The sequence below is a fragment of the Amia ocellicauda genome, chromosome 11 (genome assembly GCF_036373705.1).
Source record: "Amia ocellicauda isolate fAmiCal2 chromosome 11, fAmiCal2.hap1, whole genome shotgun sequence".
In the NCBI taxonomy this organism is placed as follows: domain Eukaryota; kingdom Metazoa; phylum Chordata; class Actinopteri; order Amiiformes; family Amiidae; genus Amia; species Amia ocellicauda.
Genome location: NC_089860.1, coordinates 29,165,852 through 29,184,319, shown reverse-complemented (window position 1 = coordinate 29,184,319; position 18,468 = coordinate 29,165,852). Strand labels below are relative to the sequence as shown.

At 43.1% G+C, this 18,468-nt stretch overlaps 1 protein-coding gene across 1 annotated transcript in view; it reads left to right on the top strand.

The window, feature by feature from the left end:
* Positions 1-18,177, top strand: part of trit1 (tRNA isopentenyltransferase 1) — a 39,577-nt gene extending 21,400 nt beyond the window's left edge. The window contains exons 7-12 of the mRNA XM_066717327.1: positions 2,615-2,724; positions 4,060-4,137; positions 13,779-13,888; positions 14,611-14,728; positions 15,086-15,354; positions 17,329-18,177. Coding sequence (XP_066573424.1) covers positions 2,615-2,724; positions 4,060-4,137; positions 13,779-13,888; positions 14,611-14,728; positions 15,086-15,306 — 637 coding nt within the window. The 3' untranslated portion in view covers positions 15,307-15,354; positions 17,329-18,177. The remainder of the gene's footprint in view (positions 1-2,614; positions 2,725-4,059; positions 4,138-13,778; positions 13,889-14,610; positions 14,729-15,085; positions 15,355-17,328) is intronic.
* The last annotated feature ends 291 nt before the right edge of the window (positions 18,178-18,468 follow it).

The window sequence follows — 18,468 nt, the reverse complement described above, 5'->3', positions numbered from 1 at the left end:
GCTGGCATCTATGGAGCCTCCCTGAAAACCTATTTTTGTTTTCCAAGGCGGAGAAACGCTTGATTCGCTTCATACAGTGATCAATGCATCAGTTATTTTTTTCACTGCTTCCTGTGGAGGAATAATTTTCAAGGTCAAACTGCAATGATTTCTTTGTCTGTCGGTTGGAGGGAGTTTGAATCTCAGACATCTAGTGGTCTGTAAATAGCAAGATATGAAGGGATTATTTATTTATTCGATCGTTTGTTCCGGCAGACTAATGTCTACAAGGACTCCTGTTGCACAAATGAACAAGTCACTCTGGATTAACCAGTCTAACTGCACACAGACACATATGAGATCGTTAACCTTTCGCAGGGTTGCAATGTGAATGTGCCATTGATAATTCAGCTGGGTACATTAACTAATGACATATGCATCACCATAATTTATCTTCTGACTTCCAGCTATTTAAATCCGGTATTATTTTGAAGACTGTCAGAGACAAAAGCATTGGGTATTGACTGATTTCGGCAGGGATTTCAATATATTTTCCACATACCTTGTCAGAACGGGAGCAGTGGAGTGATTTAGATTTCTGTCTTTGTTTCATTTTTGGTTTATGGTACTGAAATCTGCGTTCTGTAACAGTTAGCGGTTCCACATTGGGAGGCTATAAAACAGGACAAAGAAATTATTACAGATTCCAAACAAATAATTTTTTTTTTAAACAGCACAGCACCTGAAATACACTTGGTGTTACTTTCTGGGCATTGCATTGAAAGCAATCAAGTTTTTGTTCGTTTGATGCTGACAAGTGTCCTCACTTCAAATAAGAAAAACCTGCCATTCATGACAGCCTGCTAGACAAGAGGAGCCTTGGCTAGATACCAGGTACACAGTGTACTGGGAGTGCACCAGCACTAAACATTTGTGAGAGAGTGGGGGTAATAATCTAGATTATATCTGAGCTATTTTCATATTTTATTCAAGGAATTGCAAAACAGTGGGTGCATTTATATAGCTGAATTCCTTTTGAAGCGAGGGTGGTGACGTCATCTTAATGTGTGTCTTTGCAACTTCATTAATAAGAACTAAATTGACTCTAGATTGTGGTTCGGGGGATCAGCCTGGAGCATCACACGCGTGTGTATTTCTATTTCTATGACTGAATGCCTTCACAGACCGTTGCAGACAGGTATTCGCACCCTCTTTTTGATACAATGCCATTCACTAATTTATTAAGTGTGATGAATGTGAATCAGTGTGATAAATATAGCTTAGAAGAATATCCCTAGAAAATGTGTCGCCACAATATTTATCACACTTAATACAGCAGTGAATGGCATTGTGGTGAATCATTCGATATATATTTATATATATAATATATATTCTGAACAAAAAGTTGGACCTTTCCAACTGGGACAACGTGGCTTAGGATGCACGCCTACCTTCTTTAATGTACACATATCATTTTGGAGTTGACTGTGTGTGTGTATATAAAGTACAATATATTCCATTGAAAAATCTAAATATAGCTCATTACCTGTGTTGATTATTTTTGTATTGGCTTATTTGCTCATGTTTATCAAAGGTGCCAATAATTTTGGAGGTGACTGTATATCTATTTCTACCATGAACGCCATACAGAGAGGCATACGTACTTATACCGCATTCACACACACATCAGAGTGTGATTCAGCATCTCTGGCAGGAGAGCAGCAGTGTAGTGTGTGCAAAGGTGAGGACAGAAAGCCGGGCTGGGCTGGGATTGCACTGATGCGCCTCTGGCTGTCTGCCTTGCTGCTGCTGCTGCTCCCTCCCTCCTTCCCTCCCTCTCTCTCTCTCTGTCAGACAGTCTGATCGATCCGCTCTCAGTGCTCGGGGCATAGCACGTATTCCGGAAAAGACGCGACGCAGCGCTTTTCTCTTTTATTCACCCCTCTCCTCGTATTCTCCCTCTCAGCCTGTCTGTAATGCAGGGCAGCATCAGAACCTCCTGTGTAGGTCAGGCCGCGCCCTGTCACTGTCTGCCCCCCCCATCCCCCCTTGTCTGCAGTGGAAGCGTCAGGCGAGGAGACGGCAGCGGGCGACCCTGCATTTCTGAATGTCCTTCTCTCCTCCCCCTCCTTGCAAATCACACTTTGCAACCACAGCGTTTTTATTTCTTTGGAGATGTCTCCCCACCCCCCCTTTTCCTGTCCTGAACATTGACGCATATTGACCATCAGTAGCTAAGTCTGAAACCTGCTTTCTGGGCCCAAGTGTCCTCCGGCTACACTGTGGGGGATCTCTAGGAGGGGTAGGGTATGTACTGAGGTGGTCCGGCCTGAGCAGTGCTGTAATACAGAACTGGAATTCACACCTTCACATTTGCCTATTTACAGATACAAATATGTGTATATGTAATGGGGGGGGGGAGAGAAGTGGGATCTTAATGACACAAGACACTTAATTACATGGATACTGTTTGACAAGTTTTGCTTAGCTGCCAAGACACTCAAACTATTTTCTGTCTTTTCCTTTAGTTTTTCCTTTAGTTTGATCCCGTTCTTTTTTGTCTTTAATAATTTATTTTCTGTATTCTTTCTTCCTTCTTCAAAGTTTATTTCTTTCTTGTTTTCTTGCCACACAGCCAAGACTATCAGCACGGTATATTCCAGTCCATCGGCTTCAAGGAGTTCCATGAGTACCTGACCACAGCGGACTGCAGTGAGGCGGAGCTTCAGAGGCTGCAGAACAAAGGTGGGCAAGGAGAACTCCCAGCATGCTTCTTGTGTTGGGGCCTGTGTTCCTGGGCGTGGGGGCTTAACTGTGTTGACTCTTCCACCCAGAAAAAGGTTCACTTTCCTGAACATGTCTGCATCTGTACAGTGGTTCACAGTCGTGGGCTTTGTAGATGGAATTTGAGCCTGAGACGTCTGCGGGTGTGAGATAGAAGAATGGAAAGAGCAATGATGGATGTTCAGCTGCTGTCACCACCCAGGCCCATCGTTGCTGGATTTTTCAGAGTTGAGATTATTTTGGGAGTTGTTGTTTTTTTACCTTTTTTCTGTAGTGCAGTGAAGGAGATCGCTGGTGTTCTTGAATGTGTCCATTAGAATAACTTAAAAGGTTTTTTCTTCCAGAAGGAATTTTAGGGATTATATATGATTGCTGCCATTTGAGAGACTGGCTGTCAGTTCTCTGTGCTGTACATACCCTGTGTGAAAAGGTTCAGCTGATTTGAATGAACACTGGCTATCCCAAGCGTTTTTAGTTTTATTTGGCAGAGCCAGGCAGCCCCTCGCCTCTGGTAGCTCCGTTAGCTGTGCTATCCTCCTGTGTCCTGTAAACGAACGCGGCTGTTCAAATTAATTGCAGAGACAGCTGCGCCCAATACGGTAACTCAATAAAAACATAAACAGTCAAGTGATTAAGCTGCATTGACACTGCTTGCAGAAAAGTAATGTGCTGCCCGAAAACTGCTTCCATGTATTTTCTCTGCACTGCTTTTCAAGTTCAAGGGACCCTCTGAAAGGATAACTGCACCCGACTCTTATTATAGCACTGGTAAACAGATTAAAGACGTTTTAAATGTACTTTCGTGCCGATTGTGCACAGAGTTGTCATTAACAGCAAGTTCTTTCTTATTCATTCTGGGTTTATAGTTCTTCACAGTCTGCTCTCAACATTTCATTTCATTTTTTGTGTATGACCTCCACCCCCACCAAGATTTCTCCAAATCATCTACACAAGAGGCTTTTCATTCCTTACATTTATTTTTTCTTCCATTGTATAAACATGTTACCATGCCAAGTAAGCCAAAAGCAGGCTTGGCACTGGCAGAACATCCATAACGTGTTGGACAGGAAGTTGTAAAGGAAGTGCCCAAGTGGTGAAATGCAGAAGATGTACGCTTGCTCCCTGAAGAGTGATTGGCAGCTTTTCCAGCTTTTCACAGTCCCCTCTGTTTCAGTGCTGTGTATCCCAGGTGGGAAGTTCCCCAAGCGGGAATCAAAAGATGAAGGATCAAGCTGAGAGTAACGCACACACCTCTCTGTCCCCCCCTCCCTCCCTCCCTCTCTCACTCACTGCCAGGTGTCGAGGCACTGAAACAAGCGACCAAGCGCTACGCCAGAAAGCAGAACAAGTGGGTCCAAAACCGCTTTCTCAAGAGTAAGTTTAAATTTCTCACCCCCTTTAAGCCTGCCCGGGTAACTGTGCTTGGCACAGTTATTTTCATTTAATCTTGCATGTTTCAAGCTGCAATCAAATCATTAAATATGATGAACTGAATTGTGTTTAGTTTTAATAATGGACTAAACAGCAAATTTTGCCTGTTGCCTGCAGAGAAATATGATTATTTTGTTTTTTTAAGAGGTGTCTAAGATGAGGCGTGTGGGTGTGTTTCATGACTAAGGAAAACTGAACTGCTGGTTCTAGTTGCTGCTGTAGAATAGCACTCGGTGTACAGTGCTTTGACAGCTGCTGTGCAGTAGAAAAAATGGTTTGCTTCTGTGAGGAGCATGTTACTGCGTGTGTGTAAACTGCTAAAACAGTGCAATATATTTTTCCACGTTTTATTTGACAGAATCCTCTGTCCAAGGCAACTCACACTCAGGGACACAATTACATTACAATGGCATGTAACTGTAAAAGTTTGCATATTACAAAACCTATGTGGTGGAGCTGTGCTGTAGTTGCTGCATGGTGTACCTTTATTTGTCTTTATTTGCTTGTATATTTTATTGCTGCTTTCTTAATTTTTACGTGGAGAGCGAATTGTTGTATGTATGTGCCTGCGCCCTTTTCCTCGCTCTTTCTACTTTGTGTGCCGTCTCCTTGTGAATGCTGACAGAGATGTCGCTTCTTTTGCAGAGGCAGACGTCAGTAAATCTGCCGGCTCTGTATTATTTTATTTCTCCTTTCAGTCCACCTGCAGTCTTGTAAACAGGGCCGCGTTTAATGAGGCTTTTATGGCCAAGATGGGATTTGCAAATTAAAAAAATGAGGGAGTTGGGAGGGCAGGGGAATAAATAATAAATAAATAAATACATATAATTACAAGCAGAAAACAAAATTGGCGGTGAAAGTAAAATTGGCCTACAGATGCCCGTAAACCTTGCATCACACAACACCTGAAACCATAAATTCTAGCGTTCTTTACGTGCTTGTTAAAGTAATATAATAAATTTAAAGGTACGCAGTGCAGTTTGGAGTCACAGTGTGTGTCATTGTCTTTGATGGCTATCTTTGTCTTAATGGCCTGTGTCATGCCCTGGGCCAGCAGAGCTGTGAGGGCTGAGTTCTGCTTCCTTCATATGACATGTGTGTGTGAAGTGAAGGTTTGTTCCTGGAGCAGGGGGTGAGAGACAGAAGGTGGGGGCAGCGAGGGGCTGGTGTAAAATAAAACCTTTTGCGAATTTCCTTTCCTGGGGGTTGCCGGGGGGTGGGCTTGGGGGGAGTTGTTTGTGGGGGGTTTACTGTGTAGTTATGACCCCTGTCTCCGGCTTGCTTGTACTGTTTGCATACTTGATGTAATGGCTCATTGTCCCTTGGTCTGGACTGGCCCCTTGAGGAAACGTTTGATCTCCTCCCTGTGTCGGCCCTGGGAGTATATCCGTAAACCATCCATGTTCCCCTTCTTCACTCTCTCTCCCCAGGCTGTCCTCATGAACAATGATGCCTCTTGGGTTTGTTGGGTGAATCTGTGAGGGTTGTGGAAGGCACAGCAATTGGAAGGTTTTGTTCAGATAGAACAAAGATTCTTTGACTGGAATTCTTTGTTGAATTGACCACTCAGTGACATTGGGTCTGATTTGTGCCTGTATGTTTTTCTTTCGACTATAATTATCATCCCAGGCTAGAATGAAAACTTGGTTTGCCAGGAAAGCTTACTCAAGAAGAAGGATTTTGTCAATGGAAGCCTTGACACTGTAGAAGAAAACCGCACTTCATAGATTTAACTTTGAAAGGAAAGTTCTGTTTTTTTGTGTGTTTTTGGTTTGTTTGGTGATTTCAGCTCCTGTTGAGTTTGATACTGATGTGAAGCCAGGGGAGCCGTGCTTTGGGAAAAAACACGAAAAAGTAATAATATTACTTATAAAATGTTTAACCTCTCCTTCAATTCCTTTAATACTCTTTCAAACTGAAAGACTCTTTGTGTCTGAAATTAACCCAAGATGACGGCAGTGTGTCTGTGGCACGTTGGAGGGGAATAGAGAGCACTCTTACTGGGACAATGCAACTTTGTCGTGAGCACTAAACCAATTTAGGGATGTGACAGAAGCTCGTTTGATTGAGAACGTACACTGAACCCCAGACCCTCCCCTCCCATGTGAGCGAGAATCTCATTGATTGCTGAGTGGACACAGTGCTTCAGTGGCTAACTATCCCACGTATTTATAAGCCATAGTAGCTGAGTGCCTTTGGTCCTGAATCTGCTTGTTCATCAGCCCCCGTTTATCCCCTCCGGTGCCGATCACATACAGAGCTTCTAAATTGCCTTGGACCCTAATTAATTTGCATGATTCTGTCATTTTACACCAGCCTGTCTTGTCTGACTGTAATCTGCTCTGACTTCCGTCTAGTTATGTTTCCAGTCTTGAGTGGTGTTTGTGTTTTTGGATATGCAAATGTCACAAGTCTGTGCATCTCACTCCATGTGAATTCAAGTGAATTATCTATGGTTTTCTCCTGCACCCTATTACACACACACTCATTCTCCTCTGCTTCCTTTTTCTTTCTTGTTCTCTCCTTCTCCTCCCACTTTCCCTCTCCCTCTCCCTCCCACTATCTCTCTTCCTCTTCTCTCTCTTTCACTGTCTTCCTCTCTCTTCTGTCTCTCTTTCTAATTCTCTAACATCCTGCTGCTTTATTCCTGATCCAGAGACTACAGTCGTTAAGCAGCTTCTGTCTTGACACATAGCACCCCCCCTTTTACACACCTCTCCCTCCACCCAACCGAAGGAGTGTCCCGAATTGGCATTGTCCTGCTCAGCCCCAGAGTTTTTCAGATCCCCGCCTGGGGAAGAAATAGCCCCTAGCATGCCCCCCTGCCCTCCTGTCTCCTGTGACCCTTGTAAGCCTCACTGGAATTAGCTGCTTGGAATTTCACCAGTTTTGTTGGACTCTTGAGGCTGTCTGCTTGCTAATCTCAGAGACAGTCCCCTTTCTCCCAAAAACACTTTAAAGTATTCACCGCACCCCGACGTTTGTCACCTCTGAGTACGTTCAATAGTTTTTTATGTTTTTATGTATGTGAGTGTAAATACTAGAGCCCGACCGATAGTTTTTTTTTTACTGATCATTTCCAGATTACCGATATATATATATATATATATATATATATATATATATATATATATATATATATATATATATATATATATATATATATATATATATATATATATATTTTTTTTTTTTTTGTTTTGTTAGTATGCAATACAGACATTTTCTAGCATGGCATGCCTCAAATCTCTGCCTGTCAGAGAGAAATTGTCAAATTCAAGCAGGATTTTTACATTTTTATATTTTACATAATAAACTTAACATTAATTTCCATCATAAATACAACCAAAAATCAAACATTGTAAAAATTAATTTAATAAATTAGAATAAAGGAGAATAAAGGAAAAATATGCATGTTCTATATATTAGAATGTAAAACCAAATAAACGTATTTATTTATTGTCTGAAGTGTGACCAAGGATTTTATGGTAATATATGTTAATTTGGAATTTGTAATGTTGAACTGCGCTGTATTTTTGCACTTTTTATTGCGCTTATATTTTGTAAGTCACCCTGGATAAGGGTTTCTGCCAATAAATAAATAATAATAATAATAATAATAATAATAATAATAATAATAATAATGATTTGAAAAAATATTAAAAAGGCCTATATCGGCCGATAATATTGGTGCTCCGATATATCTGTCAGGCCCTAGTAAATACATGGTTTTGTATGTGAATCTTTATACATATATGTGTGATTGTATGCGTATTGCCGAGCTTAAAATTAATTTAGCGCATTACGCGGTCTGTGTGCCTCCCCCTGTGCTCACTCCCGCTGCTCTATGCGATCTTAAGACAGCGCTCTCTCCTGTTTTTACACTATCGAGCTGTTAAGATGTGCAACGCAGAGCCTTCTCCTATTGAGTTACAGGGCTAATGCTATACATCCTACAAACCTCAGTCTTCACCTTATTGAATTTCATGTCTCAGAAAAGCTTCGCATGTTGGATTTTAAATCTTGCAGTCTCTCAGTGGCGATTCTATTGAGCGTACAGCCCCTCAGAGCTCAACCACATGTATTGAATGTCTTGCCTGGTGCAATCTCTAGCATTGTACCTCTTGTTACACATGTGAGGGGGGGGGGGTGGACCAGAGTGTACAGAATACTCAGCTTGTTTTACTGCCAGCTCATCGCTTTGCTCCAGACGGCTTTATTTTCCTCCCAGCTGCAGCAAATGAAGGGCCGCTGTTGTTCTGACACCAGTCCCTCTTTGAGCCCTGGGTGACACCACTGTTTAAACGATTAATCCCTCGTCACTTCTCTCTAACAGGGCAGGTCAGAGTTCCAAAGGTCATATACCCGTATGGACCCAATCTGCACTTTGTCCGATATCGTTGCTCATTCGATCCAAGCCAATGAGAGGAAGACGTTCTGTGCACCTTGCTCGTCCAGCTCATTTCCCATCGATGTCGTAGACATTGAAATACAATACAACAATGATCTTCACGGCACACACCTTGACCATGCCTGGTCATTCGCTCCTTCTCGGTAAAGATCCAATCGCTCTAGTGCTCCTTCTGTCCTTTGCCATAGATTTCCAGTGCCTCAGGGCCTAGTTGTCATGAGCCCCATTGCCCCCCCCCCACTCTCTGCTTCTATTAGATCAGCTGCAGGGATGGCCAGCTAATCAAAGTTTTAAGACCTCAAGGATGGGCTCAGACCATAAGGAATCGGTTACTCCTGCACGATAAGAAGGCCTTATGAATAATACGCAGAATCTTTAAAATTGATCCTGAATTTCTCTGGCATCTAATACCGACTGGTCTAATGTGTAGTGAGTGAAGAGTGTGGCTGCAGTATACTGTACTAGCTACAGTCTGAGCCAGTAAACAAAGCATTTACAATGGTCAAGCACCAGCTAGCAACTCGTGCTCCTTCTTCAGGCAACGTTTTTTGATATTCTTGGGCCAATGCTATGCTGATCAAACTGTGCCTGAGTACGAGGGAATCCTGGTCACATACATTTCCTCTTGCTGGTGGTCTGGTGCTGCAGTGAGCTGAAGTTAATGGCTGTCTGGGTGTGCAGTGATAACTTTTAATCTTTTGACAGCAGGGATGTAATATAATAGATTCAGACAGCAGGTGTGGGGTAAGTGAGCTGCGACACAAAAGTATCACCTTACCCTTACTTGCTTGAACGTTTTATGGAAATTACCGAAGGACTTGAAAATAATTAACAACCAACTCCTACACCCCCCCCACCCCCACACACAAAATAAATAAATGAAGTAATAAAAAGGGAAGTATTTGTTAAACGTTTCATGCAAAGCAGCCATATCATTTTAAACTTTTATTGACCCTGCGCTTGAATACACACACACACACTAGCCCATGTGTTGCTCTCGGCAGCTACTGGCAACCTTCCCTTGTTTTGGTTGTGATGCAGATCGGACCTTGCCTGGGCAGCGGAGGGGGGGAGGTCAGGAGAGGAAGCACAGCTGCCTTCAACTGCCACGCCTGGGATCACTGCCAGCAGGCCCTGGCAGTTTGCGTTTTGGGAAGAAACAAACATATAAAAAAACAAAACAAAAAGAAAGAGAAGGAATAACAGACAAGAATGAGAGAAAGACAGAAAGAAAGAAATGAAAGACAGGAATTAAATATTATCAGATAAAAGAAGACAGGTGCAGGCGCGCAGGGACGGACACTCCCTGACAGGTGTGTGGCGTAATGCAGGACAGGTATGTGCTTCCTCTGTGCCGGCGGTGGCAGGTGGGAGGCAGGTGTGCAACAGGGGGCTCGGTGGGGTGCTCGGTGTTCTCTGATTTGAATATGTAATTACAGCTGGTAGACACCGCGCCTCTAGGGGCGGCTTGTCTTGCAGGCCCGGTCCGACCTTTGATCAGGCCCGGGGCCCCGCGCTGCACGGCCCCAGTGGGATAAAGGGAGCAGTCTTCTTACTCCTGTTACAGAGCTCATCCTGTGTAGTTTAATGGACCGGTCAATTGTAAAGACACTTCTAAATGTCACGGGGCAGCTCTTTTTCATTTATTTTCTTTTTGTCCTTTTTTTTTTTTTTGTCAGCTCGAACAGACACAGGGATTATTTACCAAGATTTTCCTAGATTTCAGCTCGCTCCTATTCCGCATCTGTCTGCCCCAGGGCTCCCTCGCCTCCTCTGTCTTCATGGCTTTTCAGCGCACTCTGAATGTTTCCTTTGACAGCGCAAAATAATCGGCCACTGCGCATATGGCCAGGTACAGTCTTGCCTTCCTTCATCCCCCCCCACCCCTCCCTCCCACATGCACTGTCATAACTTTTAAAAGTGCTGCAGCTTTGGAACAAAGGAACAAAGCGACTGGGCGGCTGTTAGCGCTTACACAGTAATTTTACCTTTCAGTAAAATCAAGCATCGGATTTGCAACCACATGTGTGGACAATGTGAGCAGCGATACAAAGTGTGCAATAAATTGTCTGCAGTGTCATGTAAAATATTTCAGGAGAGGAAGCTTAAGTCCAGTGTGTACATGAGGATATTCTTATTCTTTCTTATCTTGAAAAGAAAATTATTTGGTTATTGATGAAGTTTGCCTCGGTTTTGGTTTCTTGGTGTGGTGTACGCTGCTGGGCTGTACGCTACTGATGCGTGGCAGCTACTGTTTGTGGTGTGTCATGAGGGAGCAGGTGGTTTGGCAGCGCTTCATTGCAGAACGTCACAGGCAAGCCGCTGTGACACCGGGCACTGCCGCACGCCGGTGGGGCTGCTCTGTGCTGCTGGCTGGTCTCAGAATGACCCATCTCTTTATACTCCAGTCGTCTAGCTCCTGCTAAGGACAGTAATCTAGATCCCAGTGCAAAGGCCAGAAGACTTTAAACTTTATCTGGTTTTACATCGGGCCTCCTCGCCGATTTTGATTTATTTTATTTTTAACTGGATCTCCATAGTCTGACTGATTGCAAGCTCGCTATACACTAACTAACCAGCCATGTAGTTGAAGCAGACGGTCTGGGGTCATTCAGCAAAAGGGAGTCAAATTCAAAGTCAAATGAGTGGCACCTTCTGAATGTTTTGTATTATATCTTTAGTCAGGGATTTTGTAGGCATATAGTCAGGTGCATGATTAAACAATGATACCAGACAGGTGCTAATGATCATCAATTAAATATGTAGGTTGAAACACAATTATTAACTGAAACAGAAACAGCTGTGTAGGAGGAATAAAACTGGGAGAGGAACAGCCAAACTCAGCTAACAAGGTGAGGTTGCTGAAGACAGTTTACTGTCAAAAGTCATACACCATGGCAAGGCTGAGCACAGCAACAAGACACAAGGTAGTTATACTGCATCAGCAAGGTCTCTCCCAGGCAGAAATGTCAAGGCAGACAGGGGTTTCCAGATGTGCTGTCCAAGCTCTTTTGAAGAAGCACAAAGAAACGGGCAACGTTGAGGACTGTAGACGCAGTGGTCGGCCAAGGAAACTTACTGCAACAGATGAAAGACGCATCATGCTTACTTCCCTTCGCAATCGGAAGATGTCCAGCAGTGCCATCAGCTCAGAATTGGCAGAAAACAGTGGGACCCTGCTACACCCATCTCCTGTCTGGAGAAGTCTGGTCAGAAGTGGCCTTCATGGAAGACTTGTGTCCAAAAAGCCATACCTCTGATGTGGAAACAAGGCCAAGTGACTGAACTATGCAAGAAAACACAGGAACTAGGGTGCAGCAAAATGGCAGCAGGTGCTCTGGACTGATGAGTCAAAATTAGAAATATTTGGCTGTAGCAGAAGACAGTTTGTTTGCCAAAGGGCTGGAGAGCGGTACACGAATGCGTGTCTGCAGGCAACAGTGAAGCATGTTGGAGGTTCCTTGCAAGTTTGGGGCTGCATTTCTGCAAATGGAGTTGGGGATTTGGTCAGAATTAATGGTCTCCTCAATGCTGAGAAGTATAGGCAGATACTTATCCATCATGCAATACCATCAGGGAGGCATCTGATTGGCCCCAAATTTATTCTGCAGCATGACAACGACCCCAAACATACAGTGAAAGTCATTAAGAACTATCTTCAGCGTAAAGAAGAACAAGGAGTCCTGGAAGTGATGGGATGGCCCCCACAGAGCCCTGATCTCAACATCATCGAGTCAGTCTGGGATTACACAAAGAGAGAGAAGCAACTGAGGCTGCCTAAATCCACAGAAGAACTGTGGTTAGTTCTCCAAGATGTTTTGGCCAACCTACCTGCCTTCAAAAACTGTGTGCAAGTACTGAAGAACTGATGCTGTTTTGAAGGCAAAGGGTGGTCACACCAAATATGGATTTGATTTTTCTTCTGTTCACTCACTTTGCATTTAGTCAATTGATAAATATAATCTCTATGTCTATTTTTGAAAACATTCTTACTTTACAGCATTTCTTCACACCTGCCTAAAACCTTTCCACAGTACTGTATGTGTGTGTGTCCTGTCTGTCTCTGTGTGTGTATCTTTCTGAAGGAATCAATACAGAGACAGCTCTGCACAAGCAGGCAGGCTAGTCAGGAGTGCTGACATTGTCAGAACAGGGAGATTATTGAGCGTCTGTGAGTCAGCAGCTTTCCAGGACCAAAGGGACCTTTCCTCACAGCTTGCACTTAACCCCCGCCCCACCAGGGCACCGCGCAACACCCCAACCAGCTGCTAGCATATGCGTACTTAACCGCTGATGAACTAGAAATGCACTGCATCTCGCTTATCCCTTTCCGACTCTCGTCTCTTGCAGGAAGCCCTACATAACTGTTCTGTATCTGCCCCAGTGCCTTGTTGTGCAATTAAGGAACAGCGACCTATGCAACACGCTGCTCTCGAGTGCTTTCCAAAATGTATTAATCTTTGTTACTTCCCTGTGAAAAAGCTAAATAAAATCAAGAGCATTGGTGACTGGAGCATGCAAGGGGAAAGAACAAGAGGTGAAGCTTTGTTTGAGAAACTGAAAACAAAAGTGAAAAGTGAAATGACTTCTCTCTAGTAGAAAAAGTCAAGCAAACATTTTTGGTTGTTGGTTGTTTTTTTCAATTCAAATGTCAGGAGATGATAAAGGAAAAATAATAGAATGTCCTCCGATTTACTAGCTTATTCACGGTCCTTTTCATTTGTAGTCTTGTACACATTCACACATAGAAACAATCTGTCAGCAATCAAAGGTATTATGTCAAGAGCATCTAGATGCCTTCCTTCATATTATATAGTACGATGGGCATCCCAACAATAATGTGATTGCTCTGCTGTCCAAAGAGCAGCTATGGGTATGACTTTTGACATCAGGCCTTTCTACATGCACAGGAAATGAATATGTGTGTGTTCCTTTCCATATTTGGCTTTGATTTTGTTAATTGAGTTATCTCTTACATCAACCCGCCAGGTGAGATGGTGTGCTTTTGACCATGTTACAATTGCTGATCCAATTACCCAAATTTAACATGACCGCGTTTTATCTTGACTTTTTACGCACCCACAGCCCTGTGTGGGGCCTGCGCGATGTCGGGGGCGCACATGTGGGGCGTCAGTGTAGGGGAAGGCTGACAGGATCGTCTCACTCTCTGCAGGGCCCGGAGCTAACGTGCCCCCCGTGTTCGGGCTGGACGTCAGCGATGTATCACGCTGGGAGGAGACGGTCCTCGCCCCGGCCTTGCAGATCCTGGACAGCCTGAGGAAGGTAACCATGCTAATGATGCCCCTTCTTTTCCCCTGCCACCAACACTGTAACCCCGGGGAAAAGTTCAGCATGGGATAAGCCAATCTAGCAAGCCAAGTCCATGCTAAGCAGTAAGTTCATGGATAAGCTTTAGATGTAAATCTCCCAGCTGTTTTTCCCCCCCTTATTTTATTTTTAACCGCAGGACAAACTGGCAGCTCTGACTGCACTCGCATATTTTCCCCCACAATCTGTCTCGGTACACAATCCCAGCTTCACCCTGTACACCCTGTCGTGTGTTTCGCTGCAGTGGGGTGTTTATACAGCTGGTTTCCAAATTATTGTGACAACCTCCTCTACTGCACTCTGTTCCAGTTAAAATCACGATTATTATATATTGCTTTGCTAATATTAATACATCCATTCATGTGAAACTGATTTTATTATTTTGTTATATGTTTTTTGTATTTATTGTTTTATTACTTGGTGGTCCACTGTGTTCATAACTGCAGCCATTTTGCCATTTCATCATTTTATTTCATATTACATTTCTCTTTATTGTATTGTGCTCCGAGCTCCTACTACAATATCAGATGAAGTACATAATAAACCAATAAACAAAAAACTGAATGCAATATTTTGCTCTGGGATGGATTGCCTAAGGGCTTGTTTTGTAAGTTTTTTATGTTTTTTTTACACCCTGTCTTACCATTAACTGAATGCTTTTAAACAAACGTCTTCAGGGGGAACAACCATCCACGGAGCCTTTGAGATTGGCAAACGAGGAGAAACGCAACAAGCGCAGCCGACACGCATGTGAGCTGTGTGACAGGGTGATCATAGGAGACCTGGAGTGGACAGGTAAGGGTTAACCCGGCACACAATTTTCGTTTGTGTCACAGTCTCGCACATTGTCCCATGCCTTCCTGTATTTAATATTTCACCTGGTTTCGGTTTCTGCAGAAATTATGATAAAACAAAAACATTAACAGCTTGTGATGGTGGGGACTGCTAAGTGTGGTTTTTGGTTTGCTCCAGTTTGCTTCAAATATGCCTGACACGGCACTTTTTGAAATAATAATCTACATGTTGTTCTTTGAGAATACTCCTAGACAGCCCACTGCACAGTGGCTCAATGTCTGGAATGAGTATGAAAATACATAGGTATAAAACTTTAAAAAATAAAATAAATGTGGTGTTCTCTTATCTTTTTCAAAGCACATTTAAGGTCCAAAAATCATCTTCACCAGCAGAGAAAGAAGAGGAAACTGGAATCGGCCTCAGGCACCCTGGCATCTTCTGGTGCTTTTTCTCCCAGTGCAGACTCCCTCTGCCAGGATAGCGTCAATAATCCATGCCCAGGCCCTGATACGGCCTGTGGGCACACAGACACTCTGGCAGCCCCCGAGACGGACAGTTCAGTCAGTACTGTGGTCTGACTTGCTGGGCTCTTCTGAATTGAAATCCTGGTCTAAGGAGAATCCCAGGTCTGTACACTCTTCTCTCAAATGTTTTATTTTTTTCAACTTCAATGTAAATAATTAATTAAAAAAACAGCAGCAAAGGCAAGCAGACACACCCTTGGTCTGTAGTTTTTTTTATTGAGTGATTAAATCCAAGACCCAGCCCTAATCTTTATTCCCATTCACTGGCAAGAAATCTTTGAAGGTGTATTTTAATACATATTATATACACTCACCTAAAGGATTATTAGGAACACCATACTAATACTGTGTTTGACCCCCTTTCGCCTTCAGAACTGCCTTAATTCTACGTGGCATTGATTCAACAAGGTGCTGAAAGCATTCTTTAGAAATGTTGGCCCATATTGATAGGATAGCATCTTGCAGTTGATGGAGATTTGTGGGATGCACATCCAGGGCACGAAGCTCCCGTTCCACCACATCCCAAAGATGCTCTATTGGGTTGAGATCTGGTGACTATGGGGGCCAGTTTAGTACAGTGAACTCATTGTCATGTTCAAGAAACCAATTTGAAATGATTCGACCTTTGTGACATGGTGCATTATCCTGCTGGAAGTAGCCATCAGAGGATGGGTACATGGTGGTCATAAAGGGATGGACATGGTCAGAAACAATGCTCAGGTAGGCCGTGGCATTTCAACGATGCCCAATTGGCACTAAGGGGCCTAAAGTGTGCCAAGAAAACATCCCCCACACCATTACACCACCACCACCAGCCTGCACAGTGGTAACAAGGCATGATGGATCCATGTTCTCATTCTGTTTACGCCAAATTCTGACTCTACCATCTGAATGTCTCAACAGAAATCGAGACTCATCAGACCAGGCAACATTTTTCCAGTCTTCAACTGTCCAATTTTGGTGAGCTTGTGCAAATTGTAGCCTCTTTTTCCTATTTGTAGTGGAGATGAGTGGTACCCGGTGGGGTCTTCTGCTGTTGTAGCCCATCCGCCTCAAGGTTGTACGTGTTGTGGCTTCACAAATGCTTTGCTGCATACCTCGGTTGTAACGAGTGGTTATTTCAGTCAAAGTTGCTCTTCTATCAGCTTGAATCAGTCGGCCCATTCTCCTCTGACCTCTAGCATCAACAAGGCATTTTCGCCCACAGGACTGCCGCATACTGGATGTTTTTCCCTTTTCACAGCATTCTTTGTAAACCCTAGAAATGGTTGTGTGTGAAAATCCCAGTAACTGAGCAGATTGTGAAATACTCAGACCGGCCCGTCTGGCACCAACAACCATGCCACGCTCAAAATTGCTTAAATCACCTTTCTTTCCCATTCAGACATTCAGTTTGGAGTTCAGGAGATTATCTTGACCAGGACCACACCCCTAAATGCATTGAAGCAACTGCCATGTGATTGGTTGGTTAGATAATTGCATTAATGAGAAATTGAACAGGTGTTCCTAATAATCCTTTAGGTGAGTGTGTATATATATATATATATATATATATATATATATATATATTCTAGAACATGACTCTATACATATATATTAAAATATGCAATATATATGTGTGCACTATATATCATGTAACACATGTAGAGGACAAAAAATAAGTGATCAAATAAGCTTGCTGGTGGAGTCATGGTTTTGATTGCTTTCTGGTCCAGTTGTTAAACCTTAAGCCTGGGGAAATCCCATATCATCAGAAGCAGCTGTCTAAACTTCTGAAATGTAAAAGTAAACTCTGAGCAACTTTGTTGGGAGGGGGGCGATTTCTGATACTATCATTGTGGGTGAGATTTTGAGATTGACTTTCAAACAGCAGCTGAAGCCACAGCAGCATGGTAAAGAACTTGATCTGGGAACCCCAGAGAAGTCCGTTAGGCAAAGAGCTTGCATCGCCAGGCTGCAGTCAAGGCCACACAAACACACTGTGCAGAAGAAGTGGATCTTTTGCGGGAATTCCAGCGGGATTTTTTTAAGTAAGCATCATTAGAGCCTGATCTTTTAATTTTGTTCTCTTGCTAGATGAGCTGGCTGCCGTTCTCTGTGGAGCCCACCGCTGAATCTCTGATTTGGAAGAAAGTTTGACACTTGACTGGTTTAAGACACTTCCTTGTTTCTGCAAAGTTGCAGACACAATCCCCCCCAACACAAAATAGCTTCCCCCGTGCCTACTTGTCTTTGTGCCTTAAACTGTACAGCAATCCCTGGAATACAACATTTCGAACATCTGTCCAATTTCAAAAGGGAGAGCTGACTAACCCTGTTTTTTGTGGTTTTGTTTATCTGTGGGGGCGATCTTGTCAAGTTCATGTCCAGGATTTAACTCTGTGCCTTCTAGAACTGCGATTATGCACTTTATCAACGAGTACTCGCTTCACAGCCTCAGGGATGCGTGTCCTGGATGAGTTCATCAGACGTGACTGTTCTTTATCTACAACAACGGATTCCTCCTTAAAATGTGTGGAATATGCCAGCTGCAATTTTTTAAAAGCCATTTATGGTATTTGTGTATTTGGAGTACTGGGTAGTGCTCTAGTGTTTACAGTTGTTCCCACAGAGACCTTTTTTTTTTTTTTTTTTTTTTTACCAGGCCTTTGATGTTCCAAAGACATATCCATATCTGCTTGAATTAGTTTGTAGTTAATTTAGTCTGTATATCATTCTCATGTGCCATCTACTGTGCCCTGTACCTACGGATTTCAGATTTCACTGTGTTTGTCTCTCTACTTCCGCATGCATATACTGCAGCATTTTTGCAAATCAATCTCATGGTATATTTTTTTTACGTCTCTGTGAACAAGGTGACTTCTGTTTAATTGGTATTTTATAAAACCAAACTGTACTTAATTAAAGCCGTGATTTCACAACTGCCTTTCTGCGTCAGGTTTTAAACAAGGGAATACCTGTTCCAAATATCATTTCGCAAGGATGTGAATTTATCCGAGATGATGTTAATCCCTCTTCTGTCCGCCCACATGCCCATAGCCCATACTTTAGCAAAGTAAACCTATTGAGCAATGCTTTCTAGATATTGTTAACTCATAGCTTTCCGCTATAATGTCCTACCATTGCTTTGTCGACCAAAGGCTACAATTTGGAATGGGGTGGTGTTTTTTTTTTGTAAGTGAGGTTTGTGTCAGACTGGCGGGTAAAATAAATCAG